The following is an 18,453-nucleotide window of genomic DNA, read 5'->3' on the forward strand; positions in this document are numbered from 1 at the left end:
ATAAAAGTACACTTTAGATACTTTTGAGTGAATTTATAGATGAGCATTTTTACTTAAGGGGATATATTATGCAAAAATCACTTTTTCAGGCTTTTATAACAAAAATATGTGCCCCTGGTATGTCCACAATCCCCTCAAGCACCAGAAAAATCCATCCCCTCCCCACTCTCTTTCTCCAACTTTCAAAAAACAAGTTCTGAAACAAGCCTTTATAGGATTTTCCCCCTCTGATGTCATGTGGGGACTTAGTCCTGCCCCCAGGTTTGGTTTGCCCTCCCAGCTTGGAACAAAGTTCCGCCCTCCTAATCTGATCAGGAAAGCCATATCCATGTTCTGAGAGGGGTGGAGTCAGGGGCGGAGTCAGAAATTTAAAGATACAGAAACGGCTTGTGCTGAGCAGGGCTGAAACAGAGGGGGGTTTAGACATGCAAAAATCCAATAGAAACGGTTATATTTTTTGGACCTCTGAGACCAATATGAACTTGTCTTAAAAGGATAAAATATTCCCCCTTTTATTCTGTTGCCTAATGCTGCATATTTTGTTCACAACAAATGCTTAACTGAAAAGTTTTTTGAGAGTTTGACTACTCTCAAATTTTAATGCAGAACACTCAAAACATGCGCAAACCTAAGGACAATTACTTTTCCTTTTAAGTGAATATCCTCAGTATGTCTAACATGTATAAGGGTAGACTGAAATTTAAAAAAAAATCATACTATATCTAAACTTTTTTGAATAAAGAACATTTTAAGGCATAACAAGAAAATGTAAACTTTAAAGAGTTAAAAGAAAAAGCCATAATTCCCTGTGCAGTTTCATGTCTGCCTAATCCAGATTTGGTTCATTAATTAACTCAGGTGACTACTGTCCCGCTTCTATGATGTGGGGTCATTTTGATTGGTTCCTCTGTTGTCATTACTCTAAATTATTGTCAATGGCACAACTAAACTCATCTTTGTTGTTTAACTTTAGACACAGTTATGTTTTGACTGCTGTATAAGAGGTAATTAACCTTGCAAAGCAGATGGATCCACCCGTTTCCATGTTTCAATGGTGAATCCATCTTGCAAAGCTCCCGTCTGAACCGTTTGGGCCCATTTAGAAAATGACAGGACCAATCAGTGACAAGGGGCAGTACCCTGGGGCGTGGCAGAGTCATGACGTAAACAAGCAGCAGCAAGAAGCCAGTTCAGATACGGAAGAGATTAGCGTGTATGCTGCTAAAGCGTAAGTTTTATCAGAACTTGATGACGTTTGTTAAAAGAAGAACAAAGAACAGCATTGAGTTGTTTTCCTTTCAAAAACAACAAAAGTCGTGTACTGACATTTCTACAGTCACCATGGTTCGCGTTATGTAGTTCTCTATGGATTTACTCCTCTTTTGCAGCTACTTCACGTTTTGGTGCTCTGATTGGCCAGTAAAGATGTGACAGACAGAACGTTCATCCAGTCACTCTCAAATTATTTTTTTAAAGCCTCTGCCCTTTCCCAAATGCTGTGTATGAGAGGTTTTCCAGATGGATGTGTGAAACACAGTTAAGAGGTAATATCTTGTGTTTACATAAAAGAATAGACATTTAAATGTTTGACTTGTTTATACTTTTACCATTTAAAAATGTGACTCTCTACGTACCAAATGTAAGCTCTTTAAGAGACCACTTTTCATCATGTTATGTAAATTATTGTAATTCCTGATTAGAGCAACATAAAATAATGTATCGAAATCAAATCAAGACATTTAAAACAGAATAGCATTTTAATGACTCATTTATAAACAAAAAATAAAGTATCTCATCTGTACGCATACTAACAGTGCTGCACTTATTTCAGCACCTCTTTTCAGATCTGTTTAACACTAACATATCCAACTCAGGTTATTTGGATGTTTTACTGTGCAGTACACAGAGCAAAATCATAGTGAACTGATTTTAAACCCCGAACATACAATGATTACATTTTAAAAGGTCCCCTGGTCAAAATGCTTCTACAACAGCATCTATGACACAGTGAAGCTCCACTCAAACATTTGTGAAATCCACAGTTCTTGATAATCTGCTGTTAATTTTGCTATTGTATTGTTTATCATTAGGCCAAAGTAATTCTGAGTCATTCTTTGCAGAACAAATGTGGAATAAGTCCAAGCCAGTCGCTGACTCTTACCCCCATTCACTGGAATTTCTTTGCAGCATTTGCTCCAATCACTGGTGAAGTGTAGGATATACATATGTATATAGAGTATACACTCATTTTTTTAGGTCTTCTTATAGTATACTCACTTCAAAACTCCCTCTTCTTTGATAGCAGAGGCAACAAAAACTAATCAAAGTACAGTAGTGCTTTGCTTGTAGCCCTCTCCCCTCAACACTGCTGAGGAATACAGACTAGTTCACTCAAAATACATGTTCATATAGTTGTCTCGCTCTATCGTCTGTGGGCCAGTAGCAATCATAAAGTCTTTTTGGGCCGTTAATTTCACACTTATTTGTACTCCTTGGAGCAGTAGCAGAAGTGACAGTATAAATACTAAAGGCCCATTTTTAGACGTACTGAATAAGCAACAGGGTCTTACATGCATTTGATTTTAACAGTAGTTTACTTTACTGGGAGGGGTACTTTAAACATTAGGGGGTTAAATTCCAAGTATAACTCCTCCATATACCACTGGTTACTATTTGTACATATGTAGGAAAACATTTTTAGAGTCCTTTTGGTAACAGTTTCTGATGATAATCTCAGCCTTAGATTTTAGATGATCAAGATCAAACACACTAACGTTGTTTCAGTGTCACATTATTTTGAAAATATATTTTAGTGCTTACACTGTACAGATCCAATTTGAATGCTTCAAGTACTAGTTATTTTCAAACAAATTAGTTGATTTTATCCCAAGTATAGATAACATATGTGGTTACAGAAAGTCCAATTCATTTTCTCTGTGGAAACATCTTCAGTAATGAACATCTCATGAATGTCATTGTTTCCCTCTTCATTTCTTTTTCTTTCTTCCTTTCCCTTTGTTGTTTCTATTCGATCTGTCTGTATGGAGTGTGCTCTGAGTGCTTGGCTCCAGATTCCTGTCTTCTGACCACTCCTGCTGCAGCTGCCGGAGCAGATCAGGGGTTAACAACCCATCTCTGACCAGCCGACTGGCAAGAGGACTGCCCATCATTTCTCCAGAGCCTCCTTGTTCCCTTTGACTTCTGCTGCTCGAGTAGTTATTGCTGAAGGCACCACTATTACTGCCTGCCTGTCCATTTCTGCTGCTCTGTGTGTGCACAGCGATGGTCGGGTCCGTGGCCTTGATGAGACGGGTAATGTGTTGGACACCCCGTTGGATGATGTCATCAAGTTCCCGCTGGATTTCTCGAATAAAGGCTGTGTCTGGAAACATGTCCATGAAACGGTAGCTAAAGGGAAAAAGATAGGGATAAAAAAACAACAAAAGCTTTCTGTAAAATGTTAACCTAACTTTTAGCATATTTGCATCTCTTAAGGTCTGATCAAATTCTTTAAATAATTTTATTCAAATACAGACAAAGGAAGTTACCTTAACCAGAGGTAAAGATCCAACACATCATGAACAGCCTCCAGGTGAACCAGGTCTTTGATGTTTTTGGGGTCAGCCAGAGGCCAGCTAATATGTCGACAGACCCAGTCAAACGTCAGCGGCTCGTCTCGACTGAATTGACGTGCAAACTGAAAAATAAAATTAGTGCAACACAACAGATTTACAGGACAGTTTTAAAGCAAACAAAGGAGAAAATGCAGACGTGACTTTAAAAACTGCCTTAATAAGCATTATCTTGTGAAATATTAAGAAAATGTCAAAACATTAACAGAACTGCAAATGTTATGAGTAAGAAGTCTACTTTAACTTAGGGCTGGACGATTATGGCAAAAATAATAATCACAATTATTTGGATTGATATTGAAATCACAATCAATAAACACAATTATTCACTGATTTCAAAACTTTAGTATTTACTGAACCACAACTTAAAAGAACAATGAAAAATAAATTAGTAACAAGTAAAATAATAATATATTAAATAATAGCAATAAAAAACAATAAATAAAATTAAATACCCAATCTACATGCACTCCTGTAAAACCTGCAAAATTTGCAACATGCAAATCGTTCTACCATGTCCTACCCTTCTTCCCAACCAAAAGCTGCCGTTCTGTCATGTTTTTAATCACTCGCTCCTGGTATTATTGAACCACATAGATCACAATGCTTGCTGCAGCTGCGCATGCAACACAGGTGGATTCATGATGCTTTTACAGTGTAGGAACCTGCATACATGCCGCACCATACGGCACATTAATCGTTTTGTTTCGATTAAAATGTTTTTATGATCGTGAGAAGCCAAAATTGAAATCACGATCAAATTTCAGTTAATTGTCCAGCCCTACTTTAACTGCTATTCTTTTAACATTCATTGGTCACATAATGACACTCTTCAATAACAGAGTAAGAAAGTGAATTTCTTCTCAAGGATCAATAAAGCACATATGTCTTCGTCTTAATTTATCATATACAAACAAATTTTTTTCCCATGTTTTTCTAAAGAAATGCCTCTTCAACACTATACCAGCTTGAAGCACTTTGTCTGCTACACAAATAATCAGCTGCTTTACAAGAAGTCATTACTTGAATCTGTATCTCAAAGGTTAGCTGTTCAGGAAAACTGTGATAATAGATGTCATAGTTTTATTAGTGTCATAAAACCACAAAGTAAGAAATCAAAGGTGCACTGCCTATAAAAGCTCCTTTTTTACTACGATTGGGGTGAACGATGAAAATTTTAAAAAAAGAGAGTTGTGAAGTAACAAACCAATGTGCAGTAAACTACAAAGCAACAAGAACAAAAGATTAGAAGCTGAAAAGTCCCTGTAAAGTGATATCTAAAATTTGTGTCTAAACACACTTGATATGTTGGAACATGGCTGCTCTAAATGTGAAAATGCTGAGATCTATGTGTGACTGAATTTTTAATTAAGACTGTCAGAAAGTATTTCACCTCTTTTTAGCAAAGTTTAATTTGGGCCAGGTAAATACAGCACCTCATGATGTCACTAGGTACTATGGGAATTACCCCCCTCCCCACCCCCCACCCCCAACGCTGCAAAAATTTAACATCACTGAGCAGTTCCTTTTAACAGTCTGTTGTTAGTTGATGTCGCTGCCTTCATTGAAAAACAACAACCAGCTTAATGCTGTGTTTTTGTTGACTGTGAGGTAAATTTGCCAAATCTATCAGCCACGATGGCGTATGTTTCATTAAAAGCATCATTAAAGAGAGATTTGTAACAGAAAACAGACTTCTCTGGCATAGAGCCAGGCAGATGCACTCTGACCAGAGTTCATTGTAAGGTCAGGTGGCAGGCTAATTGCTAGAGTGCTTGACTATTTTTCACTTGAACAAGACACAGCATGAACAAATATCTTACATGCTAAAGATGTGTTTTTATCTATATTTTACTTATCTTTAGTTCTGGATAATGGAAAGAAGCAGACTGTTACTTTGTCTCTCTAAAAGCGGCAACAGTTTAATCTCTCATGTCCGCTAGAATCATCATGTTAAATATCAGTAAAGTATCCTTAGATAGCCAAATTTCATTCCTGCCAAATCTGTTACAATAAAAGTCTCCAATGCTAGCCATCACTGAAGACGTTTTTTTGTAGAGGAACATCAGGAAATTGAGGTTTTTTCAGCAACAACTGAACAAAGATGTCTCATAAGTGGGAGAGAAACAAAACTTTGCATTGCTCAGAAAATAACACAAGGAATACCTGAAGAATTAAATACAGGAGGAGAAAATGAAACTGACAACTTTTGGCTCTAAACTGTCATGACATAAATGTGATTGTTTGTCTAGTGTCTTAAAAAGAGATTTGAAACACAGCAGACATTCCTCCATTCAGGTTGCATCTTTTTAAAATTATTTCAGAGGATTGTATTTCTTGTAAGTGGAAATGGCTTCTGCGCATTCAACTGACATACCCACAGCATCCTAGAGCAGATATTACTGCCTCATGTTTTATGATTTTCAATGTACTGGGACTTTAAACCAATGACTAATAATTTCATTCTGTTAATTACACCTTGTCTAACCCTGAGCTCAGGCCTTCTGTGTATGTCACCATGTCCTCACCCTCACCTTTAAGAAGGAGGTACACACAAAAGGTTGTTTCTTGTTGATGGGAGCTGTGCAGAAGACATAGCGTGACCTCAGGTTGAGCGGGATGTGCTGAATCATGTCAGCCAGAAACTTGAAGTCATCGATGTTGCAGACAAAGTACAGACCGTCCACCTGAGAAAGGCTTACAAAGATGTCCTGCAGGAAAGAGATGGATGGAGAGAGGAGAGAATAAGGTTTGTGAGGGTAGCAGAGGAGGCTACATGGCAATCTTTGAGCTTAAGAAATCCTTAGGAGTATCAATAATGTTAGTGATTAATCATCTAACTAAATGCAACTGGTTGGACTGTAGGTGATAAGCATGCCAGGTTCTGAAATAAGGAGAACAGGTCATAAAGAGGCAACATATGTGCTGCTTCAAGTTGCAGGTTAGGTTTTTTTTTATATGTTCAGTCATAAAGTGATGCACTTCAGCAGTAGTTAAGTGTAAGAAACTGAAAGATATCTATTTAAGTAGACCATGAACTTTCAGCCTCTGTTTCAGGGTCAAAAGTTAGCTTTTTTCCCCAGGCTTCAGTAAGACTGAGTGTAAACAAAGAGCGCAGAGCACCTTTCAGCACTTCACTCATGGCTGTTACGTTGTTCCATATTTTCAGCTCATTATGATCAGAAATTGTTGCTACCATAACTAACAAAAGGCAGGAGAACGACTGAATATAGATCTACACTCACAATGAGGTTTGACAGAGTAGCATCAGGTAGATGATAGGCAAACATCTCGATCTGCTCCGCTGTAGGATGTAGACCTGCAGTCTGAAACAGAGACAGAGAAACAGTTCAACAGGAATGTTTTAGCACCATGCTGAACCAAGAGTACACGCAGTACCCCTGATATTCAGTGTTTGTGTACGTCTGTGTGCAATGATCACCTCTATGGGGTCTACAGAGTGGCTGAGTAGTTCCTTCAGAACAGGCAGATCGTCCCTGTGCATGGTGGTAACCTCTCCCTCTTTAAACTTGGAGGAGAACCTGAGAGAAAAGACACATTTAAATCAACAGTTGAAGAAAAACTAAAATGGCTTTTAATATTTCAACCTTTCTTTAACATAGTGCAAATGCAGAACTGTGACTGACCTTCCTGCTCGGCCCGCTATCTGCAAAGCTTGTGATGTGCTGATGGTCTCCATCTGTTTCTCTCCTTTCTCATTTACATTTGGCTTAATCAGACTGTTGAAGATGATACGTTTAATACTCCTGCAGTCAGAGGGGAAATAAGCAAACAGGGAGGGAGATGTGAGCTTGGTACATAAAATCTTAATTTTTTTAATGCACAGGTGAGGAACATTCAGTTTGTGTCCCTTTACCTCCCTGGAGGCAAAGATGAACTTTTCATCTTTTTTTTTATTTGATCATGTGCATTTGTTTTCATAACCATATCTCATCCTGCTGTCTTTTAGCAGTGAGACCTATCACTTACTACAAATCTGAGCCATGGGCATTTAAATAAAGGCTGTTTCACCTGGTCTGACATTAAAAATTATGACCAGTCAGGGGTGCAAGAAACTAGCGTAAACCCTAAATCAAAGAGCAGCAAAAATATCTGTGACATTCGGGCATTTATATCTAAAAAAAATGTTAAAAAGGGAATTTGTTTGTCTGGTGTCATCAGGAGAAACGGCCATACAGAGCAGAGTATCATCAGCCTAGCTGTGGAAAGAGATGTGAGGTACATGGTAATGGTTTTTCTGCTGTTGCCTCATTTAAGACACAAACAAACCAGAGCTGGACATTGAAAATGAACAGAGATTGGCAGTCTCAAAGCTGCACCCAGAACTCAACAGCTATAGCACCAAATAATCCAACAGTGCTCACTGAAATTATTACAGGACTACATCTAAAAGATCTTCATTAAGTTTTTGTTTTCAGGGAATTGTTAATCTTCAGAGAGTTAGATTTTTAAAACTCCACATTTCTTGGGTTTATGTTGTGAGAAATTCTGGAAAAAAAGGGATTTATTTGTAAAAATTGTGAATGACTGTGTGTTGGTCAGACATTCACATGTTTTTACATCTTGATATGTAACGTGAGGCCTGGGGGGGGCCTGAAAATATTTTCACCTGCCAAAGGGGGGCCCAACAGAAAAAGTATGGGAACCACTGCACTGTACCATTCAAATAAAGTGTAATGTGACCTTAATGTGGCCTTAAACTTAAAAGCTTAAGGTCACATAATGGCATCAATTTAAATCTGACACCTAGTGGCGAATGCTGAGCATAACAGGAAACTGCAGAAAGAAAATAGCACATTTTATTTATAAGACATTAAATAACCAACATTTTGGACTCATTAAGAATGTAAATTGTAACATTTCATGTTGAAATTAAAAAGAAAAGTGTGAAGATAAAGTCTTGTACAAGTGAGTCAGCACCATTGCTGTGTGTTGTATTTCTTCAGTAATTCAACTTCATTAAACCTTATTACAGACTCAAAGTCCAGATAAAAGGCAATAGAAATATAGCACTCTCTCCATGACTACAGCACTGTATCTGATGTCAAACAGATCAAAATGACTTCATTCACAGAGGCAACAAGTTGGCAAGAAATTTATACTATCTTAACACAGCTTGGAGGGTACTGACTTTTTCAGTCACCGACATAATGAAGCACTTTAGTAATATTCTCAAAGCATCATTAAAGCATACTTGCAGTCCCTGCAGGGCTTCCTTACAAGCAGGTGGTTCACATTTGTGTATTATATCACAGGGTGCAATACAGACATCTTCACAGCACCTGAACTCACCTCTTTAAAATGCCAAATGACAACTTGATTTCACAAGGCGATATGGCGCCTTATTAAATTCTTTAAATCATTAATATTAAACAAACAAGGAACCATTCAGTAATACTACGCTTATGGAGTGACTTACAGGTTAAGGCCCATTCCAATGGCATCAGTAGCAACCAGGATCTTGCAGGGATCATCAGGGTCATTAAACTTCTTAGCCTGTGACAGCTTAGTGCCTGTATATCATTGAAAAACTCACTTTATTGTTTGTCAAAACATATAAAGAGTAATTACAGAATTTTCAATTCATCAAAGAACTCAAAAGGTTAAATAAGGCTTTTCCTTTCTGATGATTTAGAAAATGTTGAGAAAGCACAGAGACCAATGGACATTTGATAAACGAGGTTCTGTTTGACTTACAAACTGAAGCCCATTCAAATTCACACAAGTTCATACCAAAGCATTTCTATTTTAAAAGACTCAAGTCTCTGATAAAGATCCAAACCAACAGACCATATTGGTTGGTAACTTATGCACAAACATCCATCCTGCTCAGAAACTCACCTGGGGGTAAACTTCCATAGATTACAGCACATTCTTGTCCTCTGGCCTCAATCTGCCTGCTGATGGAATAAATATCATTTTTACTGAAACAGACGATACAATCTCCCGGTCTCAAGTTGTCTAACGACTCCACAGCATGATCCAGGATTGTGAAGGGAGTTAGGCGCTGGTAGGTGTGGACCTACAGATGGAGAGAGAGGACAAAGAGGAGTAACAAAAAGAAAATAAAAACAAAGAAAGCAATAACCCCCCCTTCTCCCTGCCTCACCTCCACCTCCTCTCCTGTCGTGTACATCAACTCCCTGATAAACTCTATGGCTGCAGGCTCACCACACACGTGGATCTCATCTGCACACAGACCTACACAGACAGTGTTCATCAAGTACAACAAAACACGAGATGTTCGTTACAAACTTTGCACACAAATGTTCTGTTTGAAGGTGTATTTGATGCATGATGGTTAGATTTTTTTTGTCTTGATCATAACAAAAGGTGCTTTTACAATCACAAACATTACACATAAGCCCAATAATGTGACACTAATAAAGACAGCTTCTGCGACTCAGGCCAAATAAATCTCAGGGTGCGATAACCTATGTAAAAGGTTGGATGTGTGTGTGTATGTGTGTTACTCACCCAGTAATGCTCTGGTCCAGGCCCAGCCTCTGGAAGGATCTCTGATCATCTGAATTTCATCAATCACAGCCACTTCATCTAAAACCACACATAAAAAATTAATGTACAGATGTATCACAACAGGTTCTGAAAACCTGAAAAGTGCTTTGAATTTAACTCACAGGATAAAAAAAAACAGCAATGTGAAAGAAGCAGAAAAATTTTGAGTTTTTTAAGTGAGATTGATTCTATTAAACACAGATCTTAAGCACTGTGTTCTCTTACACGGCGTTGAAACACTGCACATCTCAATGGTACAGGCCACATGACCTGCCGCGTGACCCTCTGGGTTCACAAAGGTCCTCTCCTCTCCAGTGACCAAGTCACATGGTACATCCTGTGAGTGCAAGCACACACAAATTAATACACATACAGGAAAATAGTGAATGGCCAATATAGTGAGGAAACTGATAAATGACATCTGAAGGTACATTTAGAAACAGCAAACAGAAAGGACCAAACAGAAACCTCTTGAAAGACAAAGAAACTAAGACACTCAAACAATTTTGGGTGATTTTCACATAGCTGGACTAATTATGGATGGTTAGAAAGGACCAAAAACAACTAACGATACAGAGTCATCATATTGTGCAATTTTTTATGCATACCGAGACCCCAATTTTATGTTTCAGTGATTTACAAGACGATTTATCTCCTAGTATTTTGACAAAACCTTAAACATATTAGGCCTGTACTCAAAAAATCAATAAGGTAGTGTATCAGCACAAACTCTTTTCTAACATGTTTACTGGTGCTAATGTTACAGAATTAGTGTTGTCACAGCAGTTTTAAAATACACATCCCTACAGTGCAGTTGACAAAAAAGGCCCAGAGGTGGCAGCAGACACTGAACTGCAAGATTGATTGCACCTCTTGGATCAAAACAAGCTACTTGTAACATGGATAAGACTATCTACTGCCAAAAAGACTAAAAGCAAAGATACTGGACTAATTTGTGTTTCTTCAAGCACCAGAAAGTCAGGAGATCATGCAATTTACTAGCTTGCAACACAAGGCTCGTTTTCTTTATGGAAAAATAAAGAAAATAACACCTCATGATGGCACTGCAATCACGTCCAGCACTGAATGACACTGCGAAGAGAAAATTTTTCCAAATTTCCCTGTTAACAAAGGCTTTGTGCAGCTCTCTAAGAGCGCTGTTTAGTTCCCACTCATCAGTTCATTATAAAAACTTTAGTGCCTACAATTTTATGAAGATATAAAAACCCTGGTATATAGGCAGGTAAAGATAGTATTTTATTCATACTAGCATGTATTAAACAACCTTAAGCTCTACAAAGAGTGCTTGTTGTTTTCAGCCTTGTTAATTCCCCTTTTTAAAAAAAAATACCAATTACTTAACGGAAACAAGTGAGGGATTGGAAGCAAATTTCTGTTCAGTTTCTTCTGGAGCTGACAACAGAGCCCCAACACTTTGATAAACAAACTTCCTGTTTTGTTTCCTGGGCTTATTTTTTCTTTGGCAGCTGCCAGGCTAACTGCAAATGTAGGTTGGACACATGATTCTTGAAGCAGAGAATGTATGTTTATGATTTCATTTAATTACGCACTGATGTTTAAAACCCAGTAGTCAATCACACAGACCAATTAATAATGTTTGATGAAAGACTGACGTGTAAGGCAAATAAACATAAAACTGTTGTAAAATTTTGTATTGTGAAACTTTTCAGTTACTTTTTAATATCATATGCTTTTAAAAGATAGATTGTTTTTTATAGGATGAAAATAACAAAAGAAAAATAAAGAAAGAAAATAACACCTCATGATGGCACTGCCATCACATTTAGCACTGAATGACACTGTGAAGAGAAAATTTCCCTCAACTTCTGAATGGGATCAGAAGATCACAAGCAGCACTTTTTGCTTTATTTGTAATACTGTTAACAAAGACCTTGTGCAGCTCTTTAAGAGAGTTGTTTAGTTCCCACTCATCAGGTCATTATAGAAACCCTAGTGCCAACATTTTTATGCAGATATAAAATAAAAATATGGGCTTATAGAAAAGTAGACCAGATTATTACTGCGGTATAAAAAAACAACAGCAAGAGAAACAACAAAAAGGCTCATTTCAAGTTTAAAAATCAACGTATATTTCTTTATTAATACCCTTTACCCTTGGAACGGATGTTTAAAAAAGGCGGAGTTTTCTTTTGAGAGAGCATTTGTCAGGAAAGAGAATATACATACAGCACTGTTGCTCTTCTCAAAGATCTCGTGGGCCAACAGCTTCAGCGGGCCGCAGTAGACTCCAGACTTGGCAGCCAGGTAGCGCTGGATTGCATGGTAGGTTTTCCCACTGTTGGTGGGACCAGCATGGAAAACTATCTTCCTTTGAATGGCACGAGCCTCTGGGTACCTGACAAACACACATATTCATTGTAAATATAAAAGTGATATTACATATGCTGCTGCACATATTCTTATGTATTATGAGGGTGCAGGGGCCAAAATCTTAACTCTACTATGAGATATATAAAAGTAAGAGAAGTAAACTCCTGAGCCACACTCTTCAGGACTAACCAGTTAGCTGGGACCCTGAGGTCTGAGATCTTCCTCAGGTCATCCATACAGTCCAGCATAGGGAAGATTTGTTTGGCATGACGCATAAAGTACGGGTAGATGTCATCTATATGACCTGAAATGCGAAAGAAAATAGATGGTACTTATATTAATGTTTGTTATCTACTGGCATGACCCCATTTACAAGTGTTAATAAATCCTGACAGACCTGCTCCGTAGCAGATGTCACTGAGCATGATGTGTAGATCAGCAGGGAGTGATGTCACTTCTAGGACATATTTCCTGAAGCTAATGAATGCCTGGTGGAACAGACGAGCTGTAAACACACAAATAAGGCTCATAAGTTGTCAAAAATTTCAATATAAATGATATTTTTCGATACCACGCAATGGTTGAAAAACCTGCAGATCTCGCTTCATATTTTAAACCAAAAGTTGCTGTGAATGAGAGATAGATCAGTGGTGGTCTATTTAAACACAGAAGTCAGCAAAAAATCAAAGCCGGCAAATTTTCAAGTTATCTTGTCTCATAAAGATGTAAAAGTTAGGTAGATATTTAACAAATACACTAAGAGTGGAGGATGTTACACTGTCTAAACTGCACATATATATTTTGCCCCCAACTTGGTGATTAATCAAAAGGCAATAACTCAATATTAGGTACCTTTTATTTTTGTTGCCCTGGTATATAGGCAGGTAAAGATAGTATTTTATTCATACTAGCATGTATTAAACAACGCTAAGCTGTACAAAGGGTGCTTGTTGTTTTCAGCCTTGTTAATTCACCTGTTCAAAAAAATACTAATTACCTAACGGAAACAAGTGAGGGATTGGAAGCAAATTTCTGTTCAGTTTCTTCTGGAGCTGACAACAGAGCCCCAACACTTTGATAAACAAACTTCCTGTTTTGTTTCCTGAGCTTATTTTTTCTTTGGCAGCTGCCAGGCTAACTGCAAATGTAGGTTGGACACATGATTCTTGAAGCAGAGAATTTATGTTTATGATTTCATTTCATTTAACACTGATGTTTAAAACCCAGTAGTCAATCACACAGACCAGTTAATAATGTTTGATGAAAGACTGACATGTAAAGCAAATAGACATAGAAAGGTTGTAAAACTATATTATGAAATTTTTTAACTACTTTTCAATATCGTGCTTTTGAAAGCTAGATTGTTTTTAAAAGGATGAAAATAACAAAAGAAAAATAAAGAAAGAAAATAACACCTCTTGTCAGCTGGATGCTCAGAAAAGGAATGAATTTATCTACAATGGCACACTCCTGTCTGAATAACATATCTATGTTAAAAACATTTTAGTGTTGTAATACTGCCAACATAAGAGCACCATTTAAAGGGTGTATAGACAAATATACCTACAACATTTAAAATACTGAAGTATTTCCAAACAAGGGCAATTTTATCAGTTTGAAGGTGCTTGCCTGCAATAGTTGATTATTAAAAAGGACAAAGTTCTGTCTAGGACATTCATTTTTGTTGCTGTGGCATCAAAACCAATCGAAACAGGTCATTTGATTTTTAAGAGCAGTTTCATATTGAAGTTAGAAGTTTCTGGTATCATGACAGCTGTAAAACAAAGAAACCCTAGCACTAAAACTGAAAAAAAAAGTGTTGACAACTTTGAAGAAAATGATGGATGGGGTCCACGAAAATGGAATAAAGTAGGATAATAAATCAGAGCTAGAGTCAGAGGATGAAATCTAAATGACTCAAGTGAGAAAACAAGATTTAACAGTATTTCAAGGATTGAAATCAAGCAATGAAAGTAGTTATTTGTTGTTGTTGTAATGATTTTTAACACAAAACGAGGGGATTTGAGGACCCATTTGGTATTTGGCTTATAATTGGTACCAGCATTTTATTTTACAGATAATCAATAAAGTTAATTCATCAAAAAGTACTCTACTTTGGTTCCACTGCAAATGTGTCTTCCCCTCTGGCTTATTTTCACTCTCCACAGTCTACCAAATGACCTGTAAATAACACAGATTGGCTAGGTGTCACATGAGTGCCAGCCAATCAACACTTACGCAGCGAGCATACGACATTGCCTCCTGTTTTCCTGTTTCTGCTGTTTCTCTGTGACATTTCTCACACTGAAAGAGTGAGCGCTAAATTGTTTATTTTTCTTCATTTTTTGATCATGCAATTTTACTTTTGACACATTAAGTACATTTTGTACGTCTAAATAAATACATATCGATTGCAAATTTTGATAACCGGTCTCATGAGCAACTAATGATCGGTACTGGCCCTGAAAAACCATAATCGCTGGACCCCTACAATGTACATCAAACCAGCAAAATAATAAAACTATGGACATAAACCATTCAAACATGGATACACCTGCGTGGGTTGTTTCTTACTTGGGTCAGAGGTAAGGAGGAAAGAATAGGTAAGTGAATTGCCAGTGCCAGTAGAGGCTGATTCAAGGACAATGGCATGGTTTTGAGTAGGAGAGAAGGAGGGAAGAAATTGGGAGTGTTACAAAGACAGACTGTATAAGAAATCTCCTCTCAGATGGTTTTATCGTCAAGAGTATGGACATGTTGAAAAGTCAAAACGAGGAAAATGTTGGAAGAAGGCATGTTATGATGATTCAAACACTAAGTATGAACATGCAACACATCTAACTCTAAAGGGAATCCTTTTACAAGATCTGCAAAGTGTCCCAACAGGATTAATGAAGTAAAGCTGAGTAAAATCAGGGAATGTCAAACATGCCAAAGCTGTGAGGTGTATGGAAAGAAAGGAAGAAGTGGTGCCAGTGCATAAGAGGAGGAGCACAGAAATGGCAGAACAGATTAAAATACCTGTATGGATTAAAAAAAAAAACATTTTCATGTGTTTATGTCAGTAGTCATTCACTGTGCAGCAGATGAATCGCAAAAGTCCAAAACAATCTAACTGGTGTTGCATGTTCACAGGGAAGAACTGGGGTAAACACAGACTATGGTGTCTGGGTTATAGAGGACTGGAACTGCCATGAAAAGGCAGCAATGTAAATGCACTATGAAACTGTAACACTCCAATACTTGGTGGTAATGCTACGATCCTGGACGTTGCCTGCTTTTAAAACCTAACAGAAGAAAAAGAGGAGGAAGATAAATTGGCGAGGAAGAGAACTGAATTTCTCACCATCCAGGCCACTGTCTGCTGACAGTTTCTGCATCTCCTTCCTTTTGTAAAATCTGTTGAGAATTTTCAGCAGCTCATCTGAAACAGAGACAAACAGCAAAATAAGAGACGCGTTATGACTGATATGTCTTCCTGAGCAATGACTACATACATACCGAATAAAATCATCGCATTTGATACTTTACATTTACATTCATAGACTAACACGAAATACAACGACCGCACAACAAAGGTGCTTTTAAAATGCTGGAGAAATCCACGATCTCTAGATTTACTCACTTTTATCCAGCGGCTGGGTCAGCTCCGCTCCCACACCTCCATCATCTGAGCTGTCAGACTTCAGAGACACAGGCACAAACAGAGAGGTGTCCGGAGGTTTAGCAGATGAACTGTTAGATGAAGCATTTCTGCTGTAAACCAAACCAGCCTGGTTTTCCTGGTGTAACAAACCAAACCTGGGGGACACATGACAGCTACCAGCAGAGAAACGGGCAGTCCGGGGGTTAATGTGGCGCTGAAGCCGAGAAAACAGAGACAAACATCGGTTTACTGACATCGCTGCGGCTCCACAGAGTTTGTGGTGTTGAACTCCTTTAGTGGGCTACGAAAGAAATAATGTGCTGAAGTTGTTTCATGTTGTTCAACAAGTGTAAATGTATAGATAAGACAGCACAAGCTGCTACAGAGGACGGTCAACAAAACTCTTCCTGCGGATACAACGTGGGGCAGGACCCGTGCCTGTCCACACATGTGCCTGTTTGAAAATTGAGGATAAAATAGCTAATTTATATGTATTGAAAGCTTCTGACTTAAATAGACTATTTCAGTGAAGTAGCCTTGAAAGCGAAAATGCTGATATCATTTATTGAGCATTTTATGGAGTACTCAACAAAATGAATGAACAGGCAACACACGGACTGCATCATAGCTTCAACAAAGATCGTATATTTGACTCTGATGACGTTTGTTCGTCGATAAAAAGTGTACTCTCTATGTTCTCAGATCAAAATGTAAGACTACAAATATTAAGCCGATGGTATCTAGAGTAAACTGAGATAAAAACATTTTTTTTGTTGAAGAAAACTAAATTATTTCTTTATTTGAAATGGACAGGTAGGTTTTAGAAAAAGCAGCACTTACTAAAACTTGAAATTTTACGCTTTTTAATTATGCAATACTTTCTCTTGCCATTTATCATCCCAGAATGGTATAACAAAAACAAAACAAAACAAAACAATTAAGCTAATCAAATCTTGAATTAAAAAAAAAAATTAAACGTAGAAACCAGCTTTAAGCACTAGTCTGAAATGTAAATGAGATTTTAAAACAACATATCAGTCGATAAAAATCCATAACTCTTAAAACCTTTACTTGGTCAGTCAACTCTTGTTGATTTATTTTTATTATGAGCACATTTAACATTCTGAATTACACAAGCCCCCCACCCACACACACACACACACACACCCCACACACACACAGAAATCTTAAATTAGCCAAGCAAGAAAGTTTTTCTTGTTTGATTTATTCAACTCAAAAGTTGACTAAAACTTGGATTAAAAATAAACCATTATTTTTAATCCAATCTAAATAGTATTACACAGAAAATGAAGTTATTAAATGGTTGTTAGAGTTCTGACTCTCTTACTGGGTAATAATTCTGAAGGAAGAAGTTTTACTTCTATAGAAGTGAGATCAGGATAAACAATACAAAGACAGTGCTACATCAAGCTTTGTTGTGCTTCCAAAACAAGATAAGTACTATCAGTATATACAGATGATAGTGATCTGATGTGATTTCACTATGCACAGTTGCTCCAATTTAAGGGTATATTGAGCCCCTGCAAACACTGATTATCATTTATAGTAGATAAATGTGGGATGATTTAGTTAGCTGTTCAGCTATACCTCAAGCCTGAGGGTATCCTCTACACGGAGAGCCAAGTGAGACAAAAAAAAAAATTGTTAACATTTTATTTTAGTGGGCCCTAATTACCTAATTTTATGGAAATAACTTGCAATTATCTGGTAATTTCTGGAGAATAAGGAGGTAATTATCTTGTAATAAGTTGGTATTTTACCAAATAAGAACACAGAAATACAGTAATATTCAGGAAGTATTTACCCAGTAATAATGTATTAATTGTCAAGTAACCCCTTGTAATATTGTGGCAATTCTTTGGTTATTAGCTGGTATTTTACCTCAATCTTAACCCTCACCATAACCCCTAACCCTAAAAATTACTTGAAAATTTTTCAAGAAGAATAATATATATAGTAATATCATGTTATTTTTAAGAAACTACCATAAAATACCAGCATATTAACAAAGAATTGACACAATATTATGAGGAATTACATGATCAATACATTATTTCTAGTTATATTTCTTCAACATTACTAAGATATTACCTAATAAAATCAAAAGGTAATTACCACCTTATAAGTAAGAAATTACAAAATAATTACACTTATATTACCATAAAAGTACTTAGTAATTTGGGCCCACTTAAACAAAGTGGTACCACAAATGGTGATTTCTTTTAGACTTACACACTGGTCTTTGAATATGTTGGTAAAAGAGTT

General features: G+C 37.1%; 1 protein-coding gene across 1 annotated transcript; it reads right to left on the reverse strand.

Moving 5' to 3' along the window:
* Positions 1-1,770: 1,770 nt before the first annotated feature.
* supv3l1 (SUV3-like helicase) lies at positions 1,771-16,568 on the reverse strand. The gene is made up of 16 exons (XM_041795487.1): positions 16,147-16,568; positions 15,868-15,945; positions 12,919-13,026; positions 12,711-12,825; positions 12,378-12,546; positions 10,395-10,506; positions 10,131-10,208; positions 9,763-9,854; positions 9,495-9,675; positions 9,073-9,166; positions 7,280-7,399; positions 7,075-7,174; positions 6,878-6,958; positions 6,167-6,343; positions 3,549-3,697; positions 1,771-3,408 (listed from the first exon to the last, which is right to left on the reverse strand). The coding sequence occupies exons 1-16, from the start codon at positions 16,421-16,423 to the stop codon at positions 2,988-2,990; spliced, it is 2,352 nt and encodes a 783-aa protein (XP_041651421.1). The 5' UTR covers positions 16,424-16,568; the 3' UTR covers positions 1,771-2,987.
* Positions 16,569-18,453: the final 1,885 nt, after the last annotated feature.

This window comes from Cheilinus undulatus, linkage group 1 (assembly GCF_018320785.1).
Source record: "Cheilinus undulatus linkage group 1, ASM1832078v1, whole genome shotgun sequence".
Taxonomy (NCBI): domain Eukaryota; kingdom Metazoa; phylum Chordata; class Actinopteri; order Labriformes; family Labridae; genus Cheilinus; species Cheilinus undulatus.